At 39.5% G+C, this 22,552-nt stretch overlaps 1 protein-coding gene across 6 annotated transcripts in view; it reads right to left on the bottom strand.

The window, feature by feature from the left end:
- Positions 1-21,671: 21,671 nt before the first annotated feature.
- LOC148012151 (S-adenosyl-L-methionine-dependent methyltransferases superfamily protein) overlaps positions 21,672-22,552 on the bottom strand; it is a 183,476-nt gene continuing 182,595 nt past the window's right edge. Inside the window, exons 11-12 of one of the 6 annotated variants that reach the window (XM_087669523.1) lie at positions 22,449-22,551; positions 21,672-22,319 (exon numbers count right to left, since the gene is read on the bottom strand). In XM_087669523.1, the coding sequence (XP_087525649.1) occupies positions 22,288-22,319; positions 22,449-22,551 (135 nt within the window). In that variant the 3' untranslated portion in view covers positions 21,672-22,287. Of the gene's footprint in view, position 22,552 lies in introns of all 6 variants that reach the window. The other 5 variants (XM_087669522.1, XM_087669521.1, XM_087669524.1 and 2 more) reach the window with 5 other exon arrangements.

Here is a 22,552-nt window from a genome sequence, read left to right on the forward strand (position 1 = left end):
CTGCATCTGTAACCAAGACATAATGCATTGAGGGCTGAAATCTATATAGTGGATGCCTGTCTCTAGTAGACCGTCTCACGGCAAGCTCTGCTGCCTGTCCAATACCCTAACCATGAGCATCTACTGCAGCTGTAGGCTGTCCAACTGGCTGTGCGGGAGCTCTCGGCTCCTCCTGAAGTATGACCCTGCGGATCAACAACTCTCTCAGGCTGCCTATGCATTTTTTCTTGATGGAAGACTACATCAGAATTGTGGATAACTTTCCACTCCTGCGGATCCCAGAGACGGTAAGCCATCTTGCTTGCATCCCTAAAACCAAAGAAAATGCATTTGACACTCTTGGGATCCAGCTTACTTCTCTTGTCCCTGGGCACATGGCAAAATGCGTCACATCCAAAGTCACGGAGATACGCATAAGAGGGAGGTTTTCCAGTCCATATCTCTTCTACAACCTAGAAATCCAAACCACTAGAGGGTGATTTGTTTATGACATGCACAGCTGTACTAACTGCCTCAGCCCAAAAGCTCTGTCGTAGGCCTGCATGGCTAAGCATACTACGTACACGCTCTTGGATGGTTCTATTCATCCGCTCAGCCAAACCATTTTGGGGGGGTGTTGGGGGCGGTCAACTGACGCTAAATACCCCTCTCATCACATAACTACTCAAAAGCACGTGAAACATACTCACCCCCATTATCTGTCCTTAGGCATTTTAGCCTATAGCCAGACTGGTTTTCTCAACCAATGCAAGCCATCTCTGAAACACAGCCAAGACATCAGATTTCAACTTAATGGGACAAGCCCAAACTTTGCGTGAAAAATCATCTATGAAAGTAACAAAATATTTTGCACCACCCATAGACTGACAAGGCATGGCCCCACAGAAATCCGAATGTACCAATGCCAAGGGCTCACTCATGCATGGCCTACCAGACTTCTTATGCGTAGACCTAGTCTGCTTGCCATAAAGACAATGCTCACATGAATCAAAACATGCATAATCAAGGGGTGGTAAGTACTGCAAACCAGAAAGCATTTTCATTTCCTTCAAAGACATATGGCTCAAATGGGCATGCCAAAGAGATACATGTGGGATAGAACCCACAGACAAAACATGATCAAGGGAAGAAGCTAATACAATCAAGGGGTAGAGACTGCCAGCCTTGGCACCTCTCGGAATCACAAGTCCGCCACGAGTGATCTTCCATGCAGAGTCTCCAAAACATACATGATATCCTGTGTCATCAAGTTGTTCAGCTGACATGAGACTGTGTGTCAAAGCAGGTACATGACGTACATCCTGCATAACAAAATTGCTACCATAAGAAAATTGCAGCCTAACATCTCCAATGCCCACAATATCAAGAGAGCTGTCATCACCCAAGCGCATATAACCCGAAACAGTATGGTATGAATGAAACCACTCTCAGCAAGGTGTCACATGAAAGGACGGACCTGAGAGTGTATCTCTGTCATCTGCGAAGCACTAGAAGAAGCTGCTAGGATATAATCATCATCATCAACATTCTTAGGCTACATAACATTGATCTCTTCAATTTTAACATTGGACTTTGCAGGTACTATGCTGCGATCAGAAGACTTATCCAGCACTTTGTCTTTCTCCTTATCTTTGCGCCTTTCATTGCGCAATTCATGGCATTGTGGCCTAATATGGCCCTTTTTCCCACAATGGTCACAAGTAACATCTGCATTCCTGCCACGGAATTTGCTACTTGACTTCCTATGAGACTTGGACGGAGATTTTTGAGAATCCCGTCCATGGCCACTACTACTGCCATGCTTTCCATATCCATCATTCTTGCCTCTAAACTGTCATAGCATGAGACACACGAGAGGTATCCAAATTCTTACGGTTAACCTCTTCCTGTAGAAGAGCACTCTCAACATAAGATAATTTCAAGGTAGCAGTAGAGGCACATAATGCAGTGCGGAATACATCCCATGACTAATTAAGAGTACCAAGCAAGAAAAGAGGAGTGACATCCTCTGGAAAAGTGATGTCCTACGAAGTCAAATTCTTGAGTATAGCATGAAACTGGCTCAAGTGAGCAGACATAGTTACATTCTCCTTCATGCGGGCATTGATCCATAAGCTGCTTCAGCCAATACATCTCACTCATTGGACTTTTCTTGTCATAGAGATTTTTATCTTTTCCCACAACTGCCATGCACTCTGTTCTTCCTCAAAGACATTATAGTGAACCTGTTCTGTGAGAGACAATACAATAGTGGACTTGCATAACTCATCAAGCTCAAGCCATTCCTCATTTGGCATAGTTGTAGGCAGATGCCCACTTAGCCTCAAACGTTTGATTTGCGATTTCTGCACCAACACCTACCAAATCTGGCTCTTCCAATAAGAGTACTTCGTACCATCAAGCTTAGTGATGTTGAAAATAGCATGATCAGTGGATGAACTCGCCATAATGCAGGTTGGAAGACTGTAGACAATTCAAAACTGCTTACTGTTTACTGTAGAAAATGACCAAAAAATCATCGAAATTGAGGAAAAATGGCGAAGAAAGTGGAACCAAAGCTATGGCCCACCAAGTACTAGTGAAAGTACATCATTTAGAGTGTTTCAGCATGAAAAATCCATGTCAGTCCATACATATATGCTTGTTGTAATAAATTTCAGATTTATGTAAAAGAGAGCTAACAGTGCCAAAATCGGATCCCTTGGCAATCAGATACTGCCAAGACCAAAGCTGGCATCATGCGGGCATAGCATAAGCATATGACGGTCGATAAGCATGAATCCAACACCCAAGTATGTCATACAAACATCTTCCAGTGAGTAGGCGCACCCCCCAAGCAACAGGGCAGAGTGTTCCTGCCACTACCAAAACTTGACACAAGTAGGTGTGAGTTCACAAAGATACAGATCCAAAACTGAGACTTAGCTCATAAGCATACATTAAACCAAGACATATGATGTATCATCCCAAAAGATAAGAAGTCCCAAAGTCTCAAGTGTCTGTAACTGCTCAATCGCATGTAACGGCTCAATGCATAAAAGTACCACCTGCTCAATGTCTGATAAGCATTCAAGAATGCTCCCACTGGCACAAAAGCCGTATGTATGAGCTCAAGAGCTCAAGATAAGGCAAGACACAGTGCCAATGACATAAGTCCAAGACAATACATCAATAGTACATCCCGAACATGTAGGCGGTAGAGCATCCGTATGTAGCATCCATAAGCATGTAAGACATCAAGTACATCCCAAGATACAACTCTGAAAAGGCAATAAATAGCTCAAGTAAGCTCTGAGAATCCAAGGTCAAGCCAAGACCGAGCTCCAGTAGCAATAGGCTCCAAACAATGTAACTAGCATGTAGTAATGGCATAGGCTAAGCATGCCAAGACCAGTCAGATACAAGCAACATAGATGCCATAAGTACATCCAAGACGGAGCATCCAAATGCTTTGCAAAGCGAGCTCAAGCTCAACCAATGATCCCGAATCAAAACCAAGCTCTATGTCGAGCCCCAAGTGTCAATACATCACCATATATGTCCGAAACATAGCCTGAAAAGCATAGGCATAAGTATACATGAGTAAAATGACTTCAGTACAACTGTGTATAGCAGTGATTTAATGTTCAAAACAGAGAATTTAAGCACCAAAATCAGCTCCAAATGGTTGCCAAACAATAGGCATACATTCCCCTAACATCCGAGCATCAAATGGGACCAACCGGGCATCAAATGACAATGCCAAACAAGCTGTAGCATCAAATGTCAGTGTAACACTGTCATAAATTGCTTGTGGACTGTTATGATAGTCCCAAAACAGTGCTAAATCAGTCCAAATGCTATGCCAACACATCAACCATCAAAACCAAGCATCAAAGCATGTTCATATGCCCGAAATGGAGCCTTTCCAAGTGCTAATGGAGGGGGAGAGCTGCTGTTGTGACTGTCAATGTTGAAGACACATATGGGAGGGCTGCATGATTTCGCCGATTGTAAATGCTGGTCCTAGGGCTACAAAAAATGGTGGCCAAGCTTCGGAGGGGTCCGGTTAAAGCCAAGGAAGGCCTCAAACAAGCTCCAGCAAGTCTTGTTCAAAGGCAAGTGAGATATGAAGTAAGGGAGCTTCAATGGTGGCTGCCCCAATCTTGTTTATAGCCCGTGAGACCTGAGAATTGAAGTAAAGCATGAAGAAAATGATCAAATACCTCTTATGTAATGCCCTGAAGGTGCCTAACAATGCCGAGAAGGTGCTCGAGAAGCTGGGGAGTGATGGGAACTCGAAGGAGTCAGATATGGTTGCCGGAAAGGAGATCCAATGCAAGTAGGAAGTCGATGGGATGCTAAGAATGCCACGAACCAAGGTCAAGAGTCGGAAAGCAAAGCTCTGATACCAGTTGAAGGGGAGTGACGGATCGAAGGTTGGACTCGAGAGCTATGGCGAGAGAGCAAAAGCAAGAAAGGGAGAGACTAGAAATGGGAACTCCAACAGTCACAATGTGTGACCGGGCCTTCCTTTATCCAAACTGTCACTAAAAGAATAAAGAATAAAGTGATGGTAACGGGTGCCCACCACCTATAGTGTGTAGTGGCAGTGACTGTTAGTGTAGTAATACACGGGCAGCTAGGCAGAGGCGCCTTTACCTCCAACATGCCAGCCTTGGCATCTCTCGCAATCACAAGTCCGCCACGAGTGATCTTTCATGCAGAGTCTCCAAAACATACATGATATCTTGCATCATCAAGCTATCCAGCTATATCAAGAGAGCTGTCATCACCCAAGCGCACAAAACCCGAAACAATACGGTATGAATGAAACCACTCTCGGCAAGGTGTCACATGAAAGGACGGACCTGAGTCCAAGAGCCAACACTGTGAATACATAGAGTGTATCTCTGTCATCTGCGAAGCACTAGAAGAAGCTGCTAGGATATAATCATCATCATCAAGATTCTTAGGCTGCATAACATTGATCTCTTCAATTTTAACATTGGACTTTGCAGGTACTATGCTGCGATCAGAAGACTTATCCTGCACTTTGTCTTTCTCCTTATCTTTGCGCCTTTCATTGCGCAAGTCATGGCATTGTGGCCTAATATGGCCCTTTTTCCCACAATGGTGACAAGTAACATCTGCATTCCTGCCACGGAATTTGCTACTTGACTTCCTATGAGACTTGGACGGAGATTTTTGAGAATCCCGTCCATGGCCACTACTACTGCCATGCTTTCCATATCCATCATTCCTGCCTCTAAACTGTCATAGCATGAGACACACGAGAGGTATCCAAATTCTTACGATTAACCTCTTCCTGCAGAAGAGCACTCTCAACATAAGATAATTTCAAGGTAGCAGTAGAGGCACATAATGCAGTGCGGAATACATCCCATGACTCATTAAGAGTACCAAGCAAGAAAAGAGGAGTGACATCCTCTGTAAAAGTGATGTCCTGCGAAGTCAAGTTCTTGAGTATAGCATGAAATTGGCTCAAATGAGCAGACATAGTTACATTCTCCTTCATGCACAGATCCATAAACTGCTTCAGCCAATACATTTGACTTGCTGGACTTTTCTTGTCATAGAGATTCTTGATTTTATCCCACAACTGCCATGCACTCTGTTCTTCCTCAAAGACATTGTAATGAACCTATTCTATGAGAGACAATACAATAGTGGACTTGCATAACTCATCAAGCTCAAGCCACTCCTCATCTGGCATAGTTGCAGGGTGGATGTCCGCTTAACCTCAAAGGTTTGATCTGTGATTTCTGCACCAACACCTGCCAAATCTCGCTCTTTCAATAAGAGTAATTCGTACCATCAAGCTTAGCGATGTTGAAAATAGCATGATCAGTGGACGAACTCGCCATAATGCAGGCTGGAAGACTGTAGACAATTCAAAACTGCTTGCTGTTTACTGTAGAAAATGACCAAAAAATCACCAAAATCGAGGAAAAATGGCGAAGAAAGTGGAACTAAAGTTGCTGCCCACCAAGTACTAGTGAAAGTACATTATTTCAGAGTGTTTCAGCATGAAAAATCCATGTCAGTCCATACATATATGCTTGTTGTAATAAATTTCAGATTTAAGTAAAAGAGAGCTAACAGTGCCAAAATCGGATCCCTTGGCAATCAGATACTGCCAAGACCAAAGCCGGCATCATGCGGGCATAGCATAAACATATGATGGTCGATAAGTATGAATCCAATACCCAAGCATGCCATACAAACATATGCCAGTGAGTAGGCACACCCCCCAGTCAACGGGGCAAAGTGTTCCTACCACTATCAAAACTTGACACAAGTAGGTGTCAGTTCACAAAGATACGGATCCAAAACTAAGACTCAGCTCATAAGCATACAATGAACCAAGACATATAATGTATCATGCAAAGGGTAAGAAATCCCAAAGTCTCAAGTGTCTGTAACTGCTCAATGGCATGTAACGGCTCAATGCATAAAAGTACCACCTGCTCAATGTCTGATAAGCATTCAAGAATGCTCCCACTGGCACAAAAGCCGTATGTACGAGCTCAAGAGCTCAAGCCAAGGAAAGACACATTTCCAATGACATAAGTCCAAGACAATACATCAATAGTACATCTCGAACATGTAGGCGGTAGATCATCCGTATGTAGCATCCATAAGCATGTAAGACATCAAATACATCCCAATCCAAACTCTGACAATAACATCCAAGACTACTCCAGATAATCCAAAATGCATCCAAGGTGGAGCTTCAATGACCACTCAAGCTCAACGTATCCATAGGGTAATCAACCGTGACATGAGGATCAAGCCGTAGGCAACGAGTATGCATAAACCCAAGAAGCATCACTGTCAAAGCATATACCATCGTCAATAAGTGCAGGCTGAAATAAGCTCAAGCTTCCAGAAGCATCTGGATTCAATGACAAGCTCAAAGTTGTCCCTCGATGATCAATACATCATAGCATAACCCAAGACATACATCCGGAACCAATAGACATATGTCAAAGCATGAAAGATAGCTTCAATCCAAGAGTATTCAGCATGCATTTACTATTATAAACTGTGTATTTCCAGCCCCAAAATCAGGCCAAAATCATAGCATTACATGTAGCTTCAATCCCCCAATCAATAGGGATGCAATAGGTATCAAACTAGTTATGTAGTCATGCCCAAACAAGCATAGGCATACAAATACATGCTGTCTCAGACCTGAAATCTGTTGCGGAAGATTCTGTCATCAGAATTTGGCAAATCCGACATCACCATCGCATTCGGAGCGTGCCAAAATCCCAACTTAGACTCTTACCTTGCTTGAATCGGGTTCCGAATGCCCGAGATATGACAAAAAGAGTGATTTTGGGGCCAGATTTTGAAACATGCACAAAAAAAACGTGAGCTTGTTGGGGGGTCTGTTGTCCCATGTGTCAATAATGGGGCCCAAAGGGGGCACAAATGAGGGCCAAAGAAGGCCTACACCAAGCCTCAGGAAGCCTTGATAGGCTGGAAGCAAGATCCAGGTGAAGGAAGCTCCAAGAGGTGTGAGCTATGATTGCCCACAACTTGTTTATAGCCTGTGAGACCTGAGAACTGAAGTAAAACTCTGAAATAATGAAGCAATACCTCAATGTCAATGCCCTGATGGTGCCTCAATAGGCCGGGAAGAAGTTCGGGAAGCCGGGGAATGACGGGAGCTCAAGAGAATGAGCTATGGCTGCCGAGAAGGAGACCCAATGCGAGTGGGGAGTCAATGGGAAGCTGAGAATGCCACGAACCAAGCTCAAGAGTCGGGAAGTCGAGCTCTGATACCAGTTGAAAGGGAGCGATGGATTGAAGGTTGGACTCAAGATCTATGGTGGGAGAGCAAGAGCAAGAAAGGGAGAGACTAGAAATGGGAACTCCCACAGTCACAATGTGTGACCGGGCCTTCCTTTATTCAAACTGTCACTAAAAGAATAAAGAATAAAGTGACGATGACGGGCACCCGCCACCTGCAGTGTGCAGTGGCGGTGACTGTCAGTGTAGTAATACATGGGCGGCTAGGCAGGCGCCTTTACCCCCAACAATTGAGGGGTTGGTTTGTGGGTTTCATGGTGATTGATGTGTAGCTATTTCCATTCACTATATGCCATATGATTGGGCTTCCCTCCTTTTAGTATGAATCCAAGTGGAATCGAGATGATCCAAGGGTTGAGATGACGCTAGATTCAATCTCCTAATATTGAAATTTAGAGTATGATGTATCCTTGGATTGTATAGGCTCCTATTCATGTGAGTATTGGCCAAAATACAATGGTTCCATGGTGAATTTGCCAAGGTCTACAAGTGAGGTAGGGAAAGATGCATGAAAGCATGTGAGAGGCTGGGGAGATTGAAGGTCTCCATAGCATAGTTGACCTACTGTAAATTCTTATTGTGTTGCTTTGACCCATTGCTTGACCTTATCTATAGTGGCACTCTTTGTACTATAGATAGGAGGAGTGCCTTTGATGGTGGTTAGGCCTTCACTTTTTAGCTTGAGTTCAATGCACTTCCTCCTTTTGTTGGCATTTTTCTTTCCTATTGTCAACCAATTACCATGGTTGGTCCCTCAATGGAAATTCCAACATTCTTATTCTATGATCTGGTGATGGCATTGACTAGAATAGGGATAACATCCTCATCCTTGATGATTTCCATTGTGAAGAGACTCAAAGGCACCAAGGAGACAATTACCTTACTATTGCTATAGCTTTGCATCTTGGGAAATCTTAGTACATATGAGTGATTCCTCATTATAGCCACTGTTGATCTACTTCATTTTCTTGAGGTTGCTATTTTTGGGGACAATGCGAGGATATATGTTTCAACTGTCTACAATTCTAACAAGCAATTGTCTCTCTAGGCCAAATGATTCCTTGCCCTTTTCCTTGTCTCTATTTCTCTATTTGGAAGTTACTAGTGGATTTATTTTCTCTATTTCTCTCTCGATGTAGGTCATCAACATAATTTTCTTTGTTGAGTAAATCATTGATACTAGAGTAGTTTAGGGCTGAGTTTCCTACTCATGGTTTCATTAATCCTTTCATCATGGATTCCCTTGATAAAAGCCTTGGTTATATCCTTGGGGGTGGGCCTTTCAACAAGTAGTATGCATCTAAAGAGGCTTTTTACCCTAGAGACATGGACTTGCATGCTTTCCTCTTCTTGCTACTCAATGTTCATTAGGTGGATGATGAGGTTGTTACCGTAGCTTGCTTCTACAAAATTTTTTATAAAGAGATCTTTGAGTAGTATGAATGAGGATTTCTTAGTTTCATCTAGCCCAATAAACTAGGTTTGCCCATTTTCTCCAAGGTACAATCCAAAGATTGTGCCTTCTTAGCATTACCCTTGTAGTAAGACAGTTTGCTTTGTATACTTGTTGAAACTATTTGACAAAGCTATGAGGGTCGTCTCCTACTCTATATTTATAGAGTTCTTTCCTACTAATGGGATTTTAGCTTGGTACTTATTTGCATGGATGTTTCCCATTCCCATTAGTAGAGATTGAGCAATATGTGTCCCTACTTGCAGCATATTAGTGTGATTGAACATGCATCGCTGTAGTAGATCATCCGATAATGTATATTGTGAGGATCTTGTAGCTCTACCATTCAACATAATTCTTTGAATGCTATCCATTTCTGCTTGCATGGTTGCAAGTTGCTATCTCGTGTCATTATTGATATTCAATAACCAATTTAGAGTGCTAGTGCTTTGGTCCTAAAGCTCTATGAGCTTGTGCTCCATGGCTTGTGGGGTCATATTGGAGATCACACCAAAGCTAGCGGCATTTGTGAGTTTTAAATGTCTATAGATTCCCTCGTGTGGAGTCTCTACTTGTGATGTGGAAGTTGCAAGGTCATGTCCACTCCACAAGCACATGCATCTACATCATATACTTAAGTCTTAGGTATTTGTGTCAATTTGGTTAGTTGTTTCAGTTCTTATCTTATATCCATAGTTTTCTTAAGTCTCCTTGTTCCCATCCTTTTCTTTTTGATCATATGGTTGCTGGTTATTTAGTAAACAAGGTTTTTTAAATCACAATTTAGATTGTACTTGTGCATTGCATGCAATAGGCTTTCTCTTTTTCTCAAACAATGTGTGTAAAGACACACTAATATATAGCACCTTAACTTCTTGAGAAAATACCTTTTTTTGTGGTTCAAGTTGGGTGGCGGTTCTTTTGGTTTTCTTGATTGTCTGGTTTCCTTGTTGAGTTTTATCTTTTTAGTTGGTTTTCTCCTCTTGTTGTTATGTGTATCCCTCCCATTTTATGTGTGTGTGTGCATGCATGCATGTGCCCACACACTTGTGTGACTACATGAGATGGTGGTATGTAGTAGCTAAGTGGAGGTACACTATTGCATGTGTGCACAAGGTTACATGTGAGGAAGATGTACTAGTGCACATACATGATGTTATACACTAGGGGGATTAGAGTATCTAACTATGGTGCCCGATGTGTAGGCTATGCTACAATGAGTAAATGGGGGTGGTGCAAGTGAGGCACGCTACTGGTTGTGAGTATTAAGTGATGTGTACTACATGTGTGCACTAGTGCATGTTAACTAGTGTGCATGTGTGGTATGTAGTGTACTTTGGTCTAGCTTATGTGGATGCAAGGTTGGCAAGGTATGCTAGTGCTTGTAGTGCCCTAGGATGTTGTGAAAGGGTGGTGTGATTATGTGTATGTGGATACAAGGTTGGCAAGGTATGCTAGTGCTTGTAGTGCCCTAGGATGTTGTGCAAGTGTGGTGTGATTATGTGTGTGCTAGTGCACTACACTACTACACTAGGATGGGGTTTCAAGTGCACTTGGCAAGATACCTCCTTCATTCTCAACAGTATATGAGCTCCCCCCTTGCTAATAGGATGAGAGTCAAGGGACTTGAGAGAAAGAGACTTCTTGCAGTTATGTTGTATCTATGTGTACAGATAGATGTGTGAGAGGTAACTACACAAGGGGATCTTAAGGTGGAGCTCTAGTGCACATGTGCTCTAGAGCTTGCATGGATGTAGGATTATGCAATGAAGTAAAGTTTCTTAAGGTATATACACTGAGCTAGGTGCACCGTGTGTGAGATGTTATGTGTGCAAGGATGATACAATAGTGCACAAGGTGTGTGCAAGGTTGTTGAACATTGCATTTGTCAAGCTAGACACTTGTAATTTGTAGTTTGCATTGTGTGAAGTGCACTTTGAAATTCTTGTGAAGTTAGGTGTCCTTTTGGATCTACATGAATAGAAGTTATATGGATGTATGTTTTTTATTTGGATATATCATGTGATGAAGAAGGATAGTTCTAATATGCACAATATCTATTGTTGCCTTATAATTTTCGTCATGTTTCTTTTGCTTTCAATGTTTATTTCATGTTGTTTGTGATGTCTCTATGTTTGTCTGATGTTCTATATTCTGGATATGTCTATATGATAGGGCCAAAAACAATTGGTGATCTTGCCTCGATCTGTTTGTTATGGACAATGCAAGTTGGATGTGGATAATATTATTTCGATGAGATTGTGATACACATGCATGAGGCATTGTGTTGCACTACTAGGTGACAATTACAATTTAATCCCTTACCACCTAGATTGACAAAAAAACATGCCAACCACAACGACTCAATCCCATCACCTAATCTGGTAACTAAGCAAACTAAGTTTTATAGTGGAAAGAAGCATGATCTTGATTGACATGTAGCACACTTTGAAACCCAGTGGGTTGCAAGTGGCCATGATGTATTATATAATGATCAGATTAAGAAGACTTGGTTTGCTGTTGCTTTACATTACAAGGCACTGGATTGGTTTAGTGCATACATGTTAGCTCATTTTAACAATTATGATCCTTTGCAGAATGCTTTCCTATTGTGTTTCCATAAGGTTAAAACTCCTAGTGATGTGTTAGAAAAAATTAAAACAATTAAGCAAAAATTGATGTTGGTTGAAGATTATGATTAAATCAAAACAATCCGTTATCTTTAGATATGCAAACTTACAAGTTCTTGAAGGGGTTGAGTCATAAGATTTTTGGGGCAATTGCAAATGTGGAAATAGGAGCACATCTTTTCATTCAAGCTAATCCCACGATACTTCCTATTTTTGAGATTGATGTGGAGAAAATTGTGTAGGAATATTTTGCTAGTGCGGAAGTGCAAGATTCACCTGCCCCATTGCAAACATTCAAGAGGGAATTCCTATATGCAAAGTTGTAGATTATAGGCAAAATTTGAGCACATGGCATTCAACTTGTGTCATAGAAGATGAAGTTGAAGAAATGGATTTGGGTTTTGCTAAAGTCCCGAACTGATTAAAGTTAGTATATTTGTGGATGCAGAGTTCAAGGTAAAGTTGCTTGCCTTGTGTAGGGAATTCTCAAATATCCTTGCCTAGGAATATATCAATATGTAGGGCTTTAATCCATAGGTTTGTCAACACATAATTAATTTGTAGAAGGATGCTAAACCTATTGTGTTATAATAAAATTTGCATGTATCTTGATGATATGGATAAGACAACCTTTATAACAGAGTGGGGTGCTTTTGTTAGCACAATCATGAATTTTGGCCTAAAGAATGGACCTATAGAATTTCAAGGAGCCACACAACAAACTTTTGATCCGTATTTGACCTTGTTCATGAGAGTCTTTCTAGATCATTTGTGTATTTTTGGGAAGGAGGAACATTTGTATAATCTCATATTGTGTTTTGAGATGTGTCGTTTGTTTGGGCTTTCTTTGAATCCTTTCAAATTGGTCTTTGCAGTCAAGCAAGGTGTTTTGCTTGGTCATATTATTTTTGAGGAAGGGATGGCAATTGATCCATGGAAGATTGAGGTGGTGAGTAAGGTTTAGTGCTTACTGACAGTTTCAAAAGGCCTGCAATATGTGGGTCATATAAAATGGCATAGCAAGTACCTCCGATGTATGGTTGATATTTGTACTCCGCTAACTATATTTGTTCTCAACAAAAATCTTTTGAGGTGTTGAAGAAGATGCTGGTGGTTACACATATTCTACAGCCTCCTAAGTGGAGCCTTCCTTTCCATGTTTTTGTGGATGCATCCAATGTTGCAGTTGGTGCAATTTCAATGTAGGATGAGGTCCTAGGGTGGTCCATCTTGTATACTACGTAAGCAAAAGGTAGAGTGCTGCAAAAAGAAAGTATTCAGTGATTAAGCGAGAGGCTCTTGGCATGGTGTTTGCTTTACCAAAATATAAGCATTATTTGTTAACCAATAAAGCTGTGTTTCATGTGGACCATCAAGCCTTGCTTTATTTGTTGAATAAAACATAGGTAATTGGTCGCTTAGCTTGTTAGATGTTGCTCTTGCAAGGATTTGATTACTTAGTGGTTCATACACTTGGTAACGAGCATGTTGTGGTAGATTTTCTTACCAAGCTAGATGGACAAGATCAATAGACTCGTATTGATCAACTGTGTGATGCTAATTTATTTGAAGTACATGTGTGCACTTACTATGATCAACTCTTGAAGTTTTCACTGTCAGGAAGTAGCATGCAATATTCACTTAGTCCTAATTCGCAGAATTAGCTCATTTTGTGTAGTAAATCTTTTGAAGTCATATTTGGATAGCTATGCAAGAGGGGGCCTAATGATGTGTTGAGAGGGTGTGTTATGGAAGATGAATAGTAATTGGTCCTTCAAGAGGCTCGTGTAGGTCTTTTAGGAGGCCATTTTTTTGAAGAACTGACAAGCTGAAAGATCTTACAAGTTGGATTGTGGCAGCCTACTATCTTGAAATATGCATATAAATTTGCTAAGTCTTGTTTAATTTGTGCTAAGGAAGGGTAGCCTCAACCTCGAGATTACATGTAGGATTACCTTGCTCTTTTGCCAAAAGGTTTTCAAAAAATGGTATACTAAAAATAGTTATATCTTGGTATGTATAGACTACTGTACTAAATAGGTAGAAGCCCAGGCCTTGAAAGACAATAGTGTCAAAATTATTTTCAATTTTTTGTATTCCTATATCATGACATGCTTTCAATGTCCGATTGAACTTGTTAGTGATGAGGGTAAGCATTTTAAAAATAACATCATTGTAGAGTTTACCTGCAAACACACAATCCTTCATAAGAAGTCTACTCCTTACCACCCACACGCCAATGGATAGGATGAAAGTTCAAATTAGATTTTGATGAAATAGGATCTTGAGGAAAATTGAAATTATTCAGTGACCAAGCAAGAGGCTCTTGGCATGGTGTTTGCTTTACCAAAATATAAGCATTATTTGTTAACCAATAAAGTTGTGTTTCATGTGGACCATCAAGCCTTGCTTTATTTGTTGAATAAAACACAGGTAATTGGTCGCTTAGCTTGTTAGATGTTGCTCTTGCAAGGATTTGATTACTTCGTGGTTCATACACTTGGTAACGAGCATGTTGTGGTAGATTTTCTTAGCAAGCTAGATGGACAAGATCAATAGACTCATATTGATCAACTGTGTGATGCTAATTTATTTGAAGTACATGTGTGCACTTACTATGATCAACTCTTGAAGTTTTCATTGTCAAGTAGCAGCATGCCATATTCACTTAGTCCTAATTAGCAGAATTAGCTCATTTTGTGTAGTAAATCTTTTGAAGTCATATTTGGATAGGTATACAAGAGGGGGTCTAATGATGTGTTGAGAGGGTGTGTTATGCAAGAAGAATAGTAATCGGTCCTTCAAAAGGCTCATGTAGGTATTTTAGGAGGCCATTTTTTCGAAGAACTGACAAGCCAAAAGATCTTAGAAGTTGGATTGTGGCAGCCTACTATCTTGAAATATGCATATAAATTTGTTAAGTCTTGTTTAATTTGTGCTAAGGAAGGGTAACCTCAAGCTCGAGATCACACGTAGGATTACCTTGCTCTTTTGCCAAAAGCTTTTCAAAAAGTGGTATACTAATAATAGTTATATCTTGGTATGTATAGACTATTGTACTAAATAAGTAGAATCCAAGGCCATGAATGACAGTAGTGTCAAAATTATTGCCAATTTTTTGTATTCCTATATCATGACATGCTTTGGATGTCCGATTGAACTTGTTAGTGATTAGGGTAAGCATTTTAAAAATAAGGTCATTGTAGAGTTTACCTGCAAACAGAAGTCTACTCCTTACCACCCACACGTCAATGGATAGGATGAAAGTTCAAATTAGATTTTGATGAAATAGGATCTTGAGGAAAATTGAAATTATTTGGTGACCAAGCGAGAGGGTCTTGGCATGGTGTTTGCTTTTCCAAAATATAAGCATTATTTGTTAAACAATAAAGTTGTGTTTGATGTGGACCATCAAGCCTTGCTTTATTTGTTGAATAAAAAACAAGTAATTGGTCGCTTAGCTTGTTAGATGTTGCTCTTGCAAGGATTTGATTACTTAGTGGTTCATACACTTGGTAACGAGCATGTTGTGGTAGATTTTCTTAGCAAGCTAGATGTACAAGATCAATAGACTCGTATTGATCAACTGTAAGATGCTAATTTATTTGAAGTACATGTGTACACTTACTATGATCAACTCTTGAAGTTCTCATTGTCAAGTAGCAGCATGCCATATTCACTTAGTCCTAATTAGCAGAATTAGCTCATTTTGTGTAGTAAATCTTTTGAAGTCATATTTGGATAGGTATACAAGAGGGGGTCTAATGATGTGTTGAGAGGGTGTGTTATGAAAGAAGAATAGTAATCGGTCCTTCAAAAGGCTCATGTAGGTCTTTTAGGAGGCCATTTTTTCGAAGAACTGACAAGCCAAAAGATCTTAGAAGTCGGATTGTGGCAGCCTACTATCTTGAAATATGCATATAAATTTGCGAAGTCTTGTTTAATTTGTGCTAAGGAAGGGTAACCTCAAGCTCGAGATCACATGCAGGATTACCTTGCTCTTTTGCCAAAAGCTTTTCAAAAAGTGGTATACTAATAATAGTTATATCTTGGTATGTATAGACTACTGTACTAAATAAGTAGAAGCCAAGGCCTTGAATGACAATAGTGTCAAAATTATTGCCAATTTTTTGTATTCCTATATCATGACATGCTTTGGATGTCCGATTGAACTTTTTAGTGATTAGGGTAAGCATTTTATAAATAAGGTCATTGTAGAGTTTACCTGCAAAGACACAATCCTTCATAAGGAGTCTACTCCTTACCACCCACACGCCAATGGATAGGACGAAAGTTCAAATTAGATTTTGATGAAATAGGATCTTGAGGAAAACTGAAATTATTCAGTGAGACCAAGCGAGAGGGTCTTGGCATGGTGTTTGCTTTACCAAAATATAAGCATTATTTGTTAACCAATAAAGTTGTGTTTCATGTCCGAAGCCTTGCTTTATTTGTTGAATAAAACACAGGTAATTGGTCCCTTAGCTTGTTAGATGTTGCTCTTGCAAGGATTTGATTACTTAGTGGTTCATACACTTGGTAACGAGCATGTTGTGGTAGATTTTCTTAGTAAGCTAGATGGACAAGATCAATAGACTCATATTGATCAACTGTGTGATGCTAATTTATTTGAAGTACATGTGTGCACTTACTATGATCAACTCTTGAAGTTTTCATTGTCAAGTAGCAGCATGCCATATTCACTTAGTCCTAATTAGCAGAATTAGCTCATTTTGTGTAGTAAATCTTTTGAAGTCATATTTGGATAGCTATACAAGAGGGGGCCTAATGACGTGTTGAGAGGGTGTGTTATGCAAGAAGAATAGTAATCGGTCCTTCAAGAGGCTCATGCAGGTCTTTTAGGAGGCCATTTTTTCGAAGAACTGACAAGTTGAAAGATCTTACAAGTTGGATTGTGGCAGCCTACTATCTTGAAATATGCATATAAATTTGCTAAGTCTTGATTAATTTGTGCTAAGGAAGGGTAACCTCAACCTCGAGATCACATGTAGGATTACCTTGCTCTTTTGCCAAAAGGTTTTCAAAAAATGGTATACTAATAATAGTTATATCTTGGTATGTATAGACTAATGTACTAAATAAGTAGAAGCCAAGGCCTTGAATGACAAGTGTCAAAATTATTGCCAATTTTTTGTATTCCTATATCATGACATGCTTTGGATGTCTGATTGAACTTGTTAGTGATTAGGGTAAGCATTTTAAAAATAAGTTCATTGTAGAGTTTACCTGCAAACACACAATCCTTCATAAGAAGTCTACTCCTTACCACCCACACGCCAATGGATAGGACAAAAGTTCAAATTAGATTTTGATGAAATAGGATCTTGAGGAAAATTGAAATTATTTGGTGACCAAGCGAGAGGCTCTTGGCATGGTGTTTGCTTTACCAAAATATAAGCATTATTTGTTAACCAATAAAGTTGTGTTTCATGTGGACCATCAAGCCTTGCTTTATTTGTTGAATAAAACACAGGTAATTGGTCGCTTAGCTTGTTAGATGTTGCTCTTGCAAGGATTTGATTACTTAGTGGTTCATACACTTGGTAACGAGCATGTTGTGGTAGATTTTCTTAGCAAGCTAGATGGACAAGATCAATAGAGTCATATTGATCAACTGTGTGATGCTAATTTATTTGAAGTACATGTGTGCGCTTACTATGATCAACTCTTGAAGTTTTCACTATCACGTAGTAGCGTGCCATATTCACTTAGTCCTAATTAGCAGAATTAGCTCATTTTGTGTAGTAAATCTTTTGAAGTCACATTTGGATAGCTATATAAGAGGGGGCCTAATGATGTGTTGAGAGGGTGTGTTATGGAAGAAGAATAGTAATCGGTCCTTCAAGAGGGTCATGTAGGTCTTTTAGGAGGCCATTTTTTCGAAGAACTAACAAGCCGAAAGATCTTACAAGTTGGATTGTGGCAGCCTACTATCTTGAAATATGCATATAAATTTGCTAAGTCTTGTTTAATTTGTGCTAAGGAAGGGTAACCTCAACCTCGAGATCACATGTAGGATTACCTTGCTCTTTTGCCAAAAGCTTTTCAAAAAATGGTATACTAATAATAGTTATATCTTGGTATGTATAGACTTCTGTACTAAATAAGTAGAACCCAAGGTCTTGAAAGAGAATAGTGTCAAAATGATTTTCAATTTTTTGTATTCCTATATCATGGCATGCTTTGGATGTCTGATTGAACTTGTTAGTGATGAGGGTAAGCATTTTAAAAATAAGGTCATTGTAGAGTTTACTTGCAAACACACAATCCTTCAAAAGAAGTCTAATCCTTACCACCCACACGCCAATGGATAGGATGAAAGTTCAAATTAGATTTTGATGAAATAGGATCTTGAGGAAAATTGAAATTATTTAGTGACTAAGCAAGAGGCTCTTGGCATGGTGTTTGCTTTTCCAAAATATAAGCATTATTTGTTAACCAATAAAGTTGTGTTTCATGTGGACCATCAAGCCTTGCTTTATTTGTTGAATAAAACACAAGTAATTGGTCGCTTAGCTTGTTAGATGTTGCCCTTGCAAGGATTTGATTACTTAGTGGTTCACACACTTGGTAACGAGCATGTTGTGGTAGATTTTCTTAGCTTGGATGTCCGATTGAAATTGTTAGTGATTAGGGTAAGCATTTTAAAAATAAGGTCATTGTAGAGTTTACCTGCAAACACACAATCCTTCATAAAAAGTCTACTCCTTACCACGCACATCTCGATAGCACAATGATGAGACTAAAGGTAGATATTTGCTACTCTTATTGATGATGACAAGAGGATGGAGATGAAGATAATATCAATGTTCACTTTACAATAGAGCAGTAGTCTACAACCAATAGGTGTAATCTATGGCAAGGAAAGGAGAGATGGTGACAAGAAGCAATATGGCACTTCCAATAATGATAAATACTCTTGCCCCTTCATTTTCCTTTTTTCTATTTACCCCCCTACTTTTGCCTTACTTTAACAAATAAAAAGCATAACTTTGTGCCACGGTGAGTGCTTATGCAGAGATCCATTGTATGGAACCTCTCTCACTTCCTCTTCTAGTTATACAACCCTTTGTTTTTATATGAAATATCTGTCGTTCAAGACCTTTCTTGTTTTACGCATTGTACTTCACTTGTTTAATCTATTTTCTAAGGTTTTCAATCACAATCTACTCATGCTTGATCTACTCTTACTTTTCCAATGTTCTTTTGAAAGTGTTTCATTCCTTTACTTCCTTGTATGATATGGTGTTTATAATCCACATGTGATATGGTAAGTAAAATACATTCTCTTACTATTTTTACATTTCATTGCAATGTTATTTCATTAAGTTAAAAACAATAAATTTCATTTCATTATCATATCCAAATCAAGACAAGTGTTTCTATTCAACAATTTAAAATCAAAAGCTAAGTATTACATGCGTTTCAAAGTTGGTTTTTATGTACCCCTCCTGTTATGATATGCAAAGTATGCAAGTGACTACTTGGTTGATGTGTCCTTGGTCCCAACAATGGAACAAAATTATTGCACTACATAAGCTTAATGATGAGACTTTGGACATCCTCTTATACATTCAAGAGATTCAACCATAAAGCACAACTGTTTCTCATCTGGTCTCTTGTACACGTTACGAATATCAAGATCTGTTTGAAGTGAGCTTATATAGCATTCTCTTAAGCATGAAGTACGCTCTTGCAAAGCTCATACATATTTTTCACAGTTCATTGACAATGTAATCAAGGTAACTATTGTTTGGAATTCCTCAAAATAACCGAACATTTATAACCTTGAATTGCTCAAGTTCACCTCGCAAGGAAAGCTTTGTCTCAACCCCACAATGAATGATAAAAAATGAAGCCTAAATTAATGTTACAATCACTTATCAACATTTTCTAACATTAGTTTTTTAGATGATTGCATTGCTATCATCCCTCAAGTTAAAGTAAACCATTGCTGTACTTAGCTCAAAGAGAGTGAGAAATGAGGGGAAGTAATACATGTTGATCCTCTATCCATAAGTTATAACCTTAACTTCAATCCCCCTAAAATGGCAATGGTTGAATTCTAAGATGAAACACTAGGATAATTGACCCTAAACTTGTCCTAATCTAACATTTCAAATTCTTGTGGAAACCTCTTGACTAATCGAGACCATCTTAATCCTCTCTTTCTCTTCATCAATCTTTTTTGTCCTCATGTTGTTGTATGTGACATTGATCCATTCTTCACATGGACCCACATTGGCAATGGCTTTTACCATCTTCTTCCATTGCTCTTACTTTAGGACATTGAATGTAAAATTGCACTCAATCACTGTGCGTGCAATTTCAATGTCTGCAAGGCATTGCTTTTCTTTAAGAAAGGCAATCGATCCACGCACCTGATTGGGAGCTCGAGAGATAAAAGATTCTCTTGTAGTGGTAGAGACCTCTCTTGCATCGGTTGAAGATACACCCACATTCAATGCTTCTTCGTTAGTAGGCATAGGAGTTGGTGCCGATAAGCCACTTTCTCCTCTTATGGAAAATCCATTAGGGATCTAACCATCCACTTCTCTCAAGGAGTATTTTTAGTTTTCTAATTATCATAACATAAGTTTGATATATTAAAATAACTTCATTAATAAATACATTAACAAATGTTTCTTCATGAAAGTTGGACACAAATATAAATACAATGCAAACCAATCTTTTTTAGAAAAAAGTGTTTATTTATTTAAAAAAATCTTTATTTGTATTTCAATAAGAATTCTAATCCATTTCCGAGCTCTATTCAAAGGCCAAAATAAATCCACCAAGTTTCACCCTAGGCTCATAAGGAATAAGATAGTCTTAACACGCCAAAAGACTTACAATCACCCCTGAACTACTGAACACCTCATAGCATACAAGGCCCTATGGAAAGCCCTCTCACATCCAATGCCAACCCTAGTAGTCTAAAGCGATAATCTAGCTCCCTTGGTGAGGGATTAGTGTATCTAACATTGGGAGATGTTTAATGCACACAACAAAAAATTAACCTATTTTGGATGAATTTAATGATTAGCAACCACAAACATTGAAAACATTTTTTTCAATGTGATAGGTAGCATGATAAAATACAAGTGTGCATGAATGCTCATCTAAGCCTTGAGCTTAGAAGTATAAGTTTCATTTGATTTTTAAGTCACGGTTCTAGCTCTTGGGTCTTGGAAGGAATGATGATGAAGCAACTTTACACAAATTTTTGGATCATGTCTCTCTTCCCCTTTGACCTCACTCTCTTTTTTCTTACTCTACACTTCTTATAATCTCACTCTCACTCTCCCTCTCTATTTTTTCTCCCTCTTTCTCACCACGCTTCTCTATTTTCTCTCTCTTCCCACTGTGTGTGTGTGTGTTATATAGCGAACACTCGGACGATATTATGAGTAGCATAAGCCTTGATGCATAAGGGTTTATAAAGAGCCTATGGCTTGCTTCATTACTACTCAAGGGACTTTGCTAAACATGATCGTACTTTTTGTGTATTAGTTTGATGAGAAGGGATCGCTGGGATCGCGAGGTTTGCGTCAATGAACTAAATCAAAGTGAAACTTGGTGCGAGCTTTGAGGATTCGACGAGGACACATTCACATTCATGGTGGCAACGCCAGTGATGGCGGCCGCCGGCTGTGATGACAACGGTGATAGTGAGACGATGATGTGAGAGAGGTCGTTTCATCTGCTTAGAGCTAGAGCTAAGCTGGCCCAATATAGTACCCGAACAAATAAATATACGTAGGATCTGTGCATGCGTGCCAGCTAGAACCTTTCCCTTAATTGAAAAAATGCCTATAAGAAATGGCAATCTGGCATTCCAAGGTCTCTATGATAAAGCATGACTCATGAGAAGATATAATAGTAAGAACAACAACAAAGCTAGTGACATCCTGGTTTACAAGTTGCTTCAAGAAAATTCATTGCGGGCTGTTTTTGATGTATTGCCTTAACTAAAAAATGCCATACCCCATAAGGGTGATTAAAATGGCTATGCCTTGCCATAAAATGATGCAGAAAACCCAGAAGCTCAAATTGAAGACATGATGCTTGAAGCCAAGACTTTGGTGCTCTGCTCTCAAAGAGAACTTGCAAGAGCACCGACGCAATTCACAAAGCAACTCACATCCCAGTTGGGGGCTTGTCTTTGGATCTCGGTTTGACCTCACTGGACAATGAAGCTGTAGATTTTTCATGTTCAAACACACCATGAATATGCTGGGCATAACCTGCACAACATACAGGCTCTGCTACTGTTTCATTCTCAATCATTTCTCCTCTTCGAGACCAAACCTCCCTCAATTTTTCCTTGCAGCTATCTGTACCCTGAAGCTCATTTGGCAGTCACTCCTTTGCTTTTGCCTTGCTACTCATGCCTGAGGCATGACAGATAAGACAAATCATCAAGAAAAGAATGACATTCAAACTTGAGTTGTTACCTTGATTTATAGTCTAGCTGCCTGTCCGTGCCCTCTTTGGTACTGCATCAGGTACTGCTGCGTCACCTGTTCTTGGATCCGACAATGCGACTTTCGCATCAGAGTTTGCCTCAGTGCAACTTCTGAAGCCAACTTTATGTGGTAAATCGAAGCTTAAGCATAGCATTCTC

The sequence above is a fragment of the Lygodium microphyllum genome, chromosome 27, assembly GCF_053477565.2.
Source record: "Lygodium microphyllum isolate KBCC chromosome 27, Lygodium_microphyllum_v1.1.10, whole genome shotgun sequence".
In the NCBI taxonomy this organism is placed as follows: Eukaryota; Viridiplantae; Streptophyta; class Polypodiopsida; order Schizaeales; family Lygodiaceae; genus Lygodium; species Lygodium microphyllum.